The 6000-nt window shown below is 48.6% G+C and overlaps 1 protein-coding gene across 3 annotated transcripts in view; it reads right to left on the bottom strand.

The window, feature by feature from the left end:
* Window positions 1–1164: 1164 nt before the first annotated feature.
* The window catches only part of MEF2B (myocyte enhancer factor 2B), a 66543-nt gene continuing 61707 nt past the window's right edge, over window positions 1165–6000 (bottom strand). For all 3 annotated transcript variants that reach the window (XM_032225866.1, XM_032225873.1, XM_032225882.1), the window contains one exon: window positions 1165–1945. In XM_032225866.1, coding sequence (XP_032081757.1) covers window positions 1636–1945 — 310 coding nt within the window. In that variant the 3' untranslated portion in view covers window positions 1165–1635. The remainder of the gene's footprint in view (window positions 1946–6000) is intronic.

Raw genomic sequence — 6000 nt, 5'->3', positions numbered from 1 at the left:
CAGGCTACTTCAGCTGACTGCAGTTCTGCAGTTCGGCTGTTCAAATCTCACCGGCTCAAGGTTGACTCAGCCTTCCATCCTTCCAAGGTGGGTAAAATGGGGACCCGGATTGTTGTTGGGGGCAATATGCTGACTCTGTAAACCGCTTAGAGAGGGCTGAAAGCCCTATGAAGCGTTATATAAGTCTAACTGCTATTGCTATTATGACTTTTTGTGCCACGGTTGTTAAGCAAATCACATTTAAGAGAATCATGCAGTCATGAAGTGAATCTGACTTCCCTCATTGACTTTGCTTGTTGGAAGCTGGGCCGGGAAGGTCACAAGTGATGATGATGAGACCTCAGGATTCTGCAACCATCATAAATGTATGCTAGTACAGCCCGTAGAATTTAAGCCAGAGGTATCCTTATTGGATATTCTACCAGAGAAATACAGTAAAGAAGATTCATATTTGATTGTGCAAATAATAACAGCAGCTAGAATTATATTTGCACAAAATTGGAAAGCAGACAAAATCCCACCGGAAAGGGGGGGGGTAATAAAGAAGATATCAGATTGTGCAGAAATGAACAGGTTGACATTGAGAATAAAGGACAAAGAGGAATTGGTGTACTACAGGACATGGGGCCGATTTTATGATTGACTTGAAAAAAGGAGACAAATAGAAAGGAACAAAGCTAAAACAAATAACTCAGATGACACATTATTAAATCAGGGGGAGGGGAAACAGGTAAGTATGAAAATGTAAATATACAGGCGGAAAAATGATATGAATTGACAAATGTTAAATAGCAATTATAAGAATGTATATTTAATAATGAATTTGAAAGGAAAAATTTAAAAAAACTTTATTGCAAAACAAAAAAGATAAATGCATGCTAGTTGCTGGGCACCCAAATTTTGATCACATGATTGTGGGGAATGCTGTTACGGTCGTAAGGGGTGGGATTCAGCCGGTTCGGGCAAACTGGATGCTAATTTTAACATCTGGTTCGCTGAACCGGTAGATGCAAGGACTGGCTCGCCCGGCCCCTCTCCTCCCCTCCCCTGGCCCATTTTGGATGCCAGGCCTGCATGGAAGTTCTGGGAGGGTGAAAAACAGGCCTCACGGAAGTCCAGAAACGGGCCCGTTCCCAGCCTCCGGAGCCCAGGGGGAGGGTGTTTTTGTCTTTCCGGAGGCTCAAGGAAAGCCTCTGGAGCCTGGGGAGGGTGAAAATGCCCCCCAGGTGGTGCAGGAAGCAGAATAGGCTAGGCCCACCATGGCCAGGCTCACCCAGCAATCGGGCAGAGAACCGGTTGCTAAAATTTTTGAATGCCACCCCTGAGCGAGGATCCGTCATAAGTCACTTCTTTCAGAGCGTTGCTAAATGCATGGTTGCAAGTCGAGGACTACCTGTAAATGAATGGTTGTAAGTTGAGGACTTTCCAATCTGCTGCCAATAACCTGTTCTCTGTTCTACGAACTGAATTTTTCCTTCCCTGGGGAGGCTTTCCCTGCACACACGATTCTGCAATCTGTCATTTTTCTACTTTGGCCCTATTATGATTGATAGGTGAACGCAGGTGATTGGCATTCACTCCTCCCCTCTTACGCGCACGCCTACAATACAGCCACCTCCACTGAGCACAAGCTGGTTACTTCTGCCACTCCTCTGCGGCAGACACCGGCAGGCGATGGGAGGGGATGTTGGGCTGCTTCGCTTCTTCCGACGGAGGCCGGGAAAGCAGAAACGAGTAATGATAACCCTTGATATAATCTTCCTGAGAGGCAGGGAGGTCCGTGGGGACATTGCAGAGGTTGGAACGCATGTATGTGGAGAGCTGGGGGATAGCCGAGGAACAGCTGGCTGTGGGGGAGGCTCGCTCCGACTTCACACTGATTTGGGTGTGCAAGGAAGGGGAGGCGGGAACGAGAGACGCCTGGTCACAAATCCGACTTGCTGTTCTGTAAGGAAAAGAGTGCAGATAAAGAGCAACAAAGAGGATTAGGGGACTGGAGGCTGAAACAGGAAGAACGGCTGCAGGAACTGGGTATGTCTAGTTTAATGAAAAGAAGGACTAAGGGGAGACATGATAGCAGTCTTCCAATATCTCAGGGGCTGCCACAAAGAAGAGGGAGTCAAACTATTCTCCAAGGCACCTGAAGGCAGGACAAGCAGCAATGGGTGGAAACTAATCAAAGAGAGAAGCAAACTGGAATTAAGGAGAAACTTCCTAACAGTGAGGACGGAACAGACGCCTCCTGCAGCACCCTGCTGGCCAAAATGGGGCACCAGGGGGCCATGTGCACCCCCGCACCTCGTTTTTGGTCTCCCAGTCTCCATCAGCACTCTGCCGGCCAAAAATGGCCCATGCAGAGCAGTGGTAGGATTCGAAATTACTACGGTTCTACGAGGGTGGCGTGGCTTGGTGGGCGTGGCAGGGAAAGGATACTGCAAAATCCCCATTCCTTCCCGATCATCTAGGACTCGGGGGGGGGGGCAGAGAATAGATGGGGGCGGGGCCAGCCAGAGGTGGTGTTTACTGGTTCTCCAAACTACTCTACATACCCTACACGGCTTAGGACCTGGATATCTACGGGACCGCCTCTTGCCACATACCTCCCAACGACCCATAAGATCTCACAGGCTGGGCCTCCTTCGGGTACCGTTGACCGGGCAATGCCGGTTGGCGACTACTCGGGGGAGGGCTTTCTCTGTAGCTGCTCCGACCCTGTGGAACGATCTACCCGCAGAGATCCGGACCCTTCCCACTCTCTCCGCCTTCCGGAAAGCCATTAAAACCTGGCTGTTCCGGCAGGCCTGGGGCTGTTGACCCTAAAATACGGTCCAGCCCCATTTAGAACGGAGTGTATGGTGTTTTTTTTTTTTTTTAACTCTATCTTTTCTTTCTCCCTGTGTTTTATTTTTGATTTTATTTCTGTATTGTAAGCCGCCCGGAGTCCTACGGGATTGGGCGGCATATAAATGTTATTAAACTCTAAACTCTAACTCTACTCATAATTTCCGCTACCGGCTTTCCAGAACTGGTCAGAACCTACTGAAAACCACCTCTGGTGCGGAGGGCTTGAGTTTGACACCCCTGTTCTAAAAAGCACCTTTATCATTTATCATCTAAAAAGTCCAGTTGCCTCCTGAAAAAGCACCTTTGGGACAACCATGCCTTGGACGACTGAGAATCTCTACAAGTCTTTTCAGTTTTGTATCACAATCAGATTCCAGCTTTTTGGGGAGGCAGGAATTGCTCATTGTGGATACTGAATGTGGCCACAAGATGGCAGCAAGATCTTGCGAATGACTGTTCATCTGGCTTTGCATCCAATTTATTGGAGAAATAAATCATGGATGGTTTTTTTAAGAACTTCTTGTGCCTTTAGCCTCAGGAAGTGTCCAAGATTCTCCTCCTCTAAACAGGGAAAAAACCCCTGTATTTCAGATTATTTACTAATCACAGTCTTGGAATGAGCCAGGCGTAAAAGAGGAGGGTTGGATTAGAACCCAGAGCAAGTAGCAAACGCTTCAGAGCCATTGCTTCCATTCCTGGGCAACATTCAGCCTTTTTGTCAATAACTTGGACGGAGGAATTGAGGAGATGCTTAATGAATTTTTACCAGAGACACAGAGCTGAAAGAGGTTTAGATCAGTGTTTCTCAACTTTATAGTGACTTTAAGATATGTGGACTTCAACTCCCGGAATTCTCCTGCCAGCGTATAATAAAAGTTGCTAAGGTTGAGAAACACTGGCATAAATGAAAGATTTAAAAAGAACTGAGAAGCAGACTGAATTTAATAGGGGGGAATTTATTAGAATGAAACGGAACGGATTTATTTATTTATTTTGCTGTAAGAAAAACGTAAACTACAGCATAGGATGGGGAAAACCAACCTTCACAGTAATACCTGTGAAAGAAAGTTGCATGCCCTTGTTTTTCTATTTTCTTCAAGCAGGGGAGGAATTACCAGGCTCTGATTGCTTGGAATGTGTTACCTATACACATTTTAGAGTTGATTCTTGTGTATATGTGAGAATGGAATTAAGAGTTCAAGTTATTGCACTTTTGGGTGCAGCCATTCAGCCAACGTTGAGTCTATCTAACAGTAATACCATCTGATCTAGCCCATCTTCCTTCCTTCCTTCCATTCCTACTTCCTTCTGTCCCTCCTTCTTTCCTTTCATCCCCCCTCCTTCCTTCTTTCCCTCCTCCTTCCTTCCTTCCATCCCTCCGTCCTTCTGTCCCTCCTCCCTTCTTTCCTTCCATCCCTCCCTCCTTCCTTCTGTCCCTCCTCTCTCCTTCCTTCATTCCTTCCATCCCTCCCTCCCTCCTTCCTTCTGTCCCTCCTCCTTCCTTCCTTCCTTCCATCCCTCCATCCTTTCTTCTGTCCCTCCTCTCTCCTTCCTTCATTCCTTCCATCCCTCCCTCCTTCCTTTCTTCTGTCCCTCCTCCTTCCTTCCTTCCTTCCTTCCCTCCGTCCTTCCTTCTGTCCCTCCTCTCTCCTTCCTTCATTCCTTGCATCCCTCCCTCCTTCCTTTCTTCTGTCCCTCCTTCCTTCCTTCCTTCCATCCCTCCGTCCTTCCTTCTGTCCCTCCTCTCTCCTTCCTTCATTCCTTTCCTCCATCCTTCCTTCTGTCCCTCCTCTCTCCTTCCTTCATTCCTTCCATCCCTCCCTCCTTCCTTTCTTCTGTCCCTCCTCCTTCCTTCCTTCCTTCCATCCCTCCCTCCTTCTGTCCCTCCTCTCTCCTTCCTTCATTCCTTCCATCCCTCCCTTCTTCCTTTCTTCTGTCCCTCCTCCTTCCTTCCTTCCTTCCTTCCCTCCGTCCTTCCTTCTGTCCCTCCTCTCTCCTTCCTTCATTCCTTCCATCCCTCCCTCCTTCCTTTCTTCTGTCCCTCCTCCTTCCTTCCTTCCTTCCTTACTTCCATCCCTCCCTCCTTCCTTCTGTCCCTCCTCTCTCCTTCCTTCATTCCTTCCATCCCTCCGTCCTTCCTTCCCTCCCTCCGTCCTTCCTTCCTTCTGTCCCTCCTCCCTCCTTCCTTCATTCCTTCCATCCCTCCTTCCTTCCTTCTGTTCCTTCCTTCCTTCCTTCCTTCCATCTATCCATCCATCCATCCATCCATTCATCCATCCATCCCAGCAGCCTCAGGGAAACTGGGACAGGGGCTGCCCTTTCCTCAGCACCCACTCCTTTTAACTGCTTGATGGCTGGGGTAAAGGAGCATTATCATTATTAATAGGAGCCTAGCAGTTCGAAAGCACGTAAAAAAATACAAGTAGAAAAATAGGGACCACCTTTGGTGGGAAGGTAACAGCGTTCCAGGCTCCTTCGGCATTTAGCCATGCTGGCCACATGACCATGGAGACGTCTTCCGACAGCGCTGGCTCTTCGGCTTCGAAACGGAGATGAGCACCGCCCCCTAGAGTCGGGAACGACTAGCATGCATGTGCAAGGGGAACCTTTGTCTTTATTAGGAAACTTTTGCCGGGGCTCAGATTGCAAAATCCTGGGCGGCGGGGGGGGGGGGGGAAGAGGGAGATGTCCACTGGCTAAGGCACTCCCCACTACCACGTCAGAAGAAACCCACCACCAGCCGCTGTTGTGTGGTTGGAAAAACTGCCTTGAATCTGCTGCTGAAGGAAACCAAAATATATAGCATACCCCAAATCTACTGTTGAACTGTACCAAAGTTGATGAGCTGTTTATCTGCGAAGGATAAGATTGAGAATGTAGGTGGTTGAATTTAGCCAAGCAATTGCCTATCTACTAAACCATACAGGCCCAAAACATGGGGCAGTTTTGCAACTTAATTCAGGAGGAAGCTCCTGAAGCCTCCAGAGGGCCTCCGGGGGTGATGGTGGAGGGGGGGCAGAAGGGACTGTTTCCAAGAAAGCCGCTGGAGCCTGGGGAGGGCGAAAAAAGCCGAGGTGGCGCAGTGGTTAAATGCAGCACTGCAGGCTACTTCAGCTGACTGCAGTTCAGCAGTTCGGCTGTTCAAATCTCACCGGC

This window comes from Thamnophis elegans, chromosome 1, assembly GCF_009769535.1.
Source record: "Thamnophis elegans isolate rThaEle1 chromosome 1, rThaEle1.pri, whole genome shotgun sequence".
Classification (NCBI taxonomy): Eukaryota; Metazoa; Chordata; class Lepidosauria; order Squamata; family Colubridae; genus Thamnophis; species Thamnophis elegans.
Note: the sequence above shows the minus strand (reverse complement) of the source record. Positions and strands in the feature narration are given on the sequence as shown.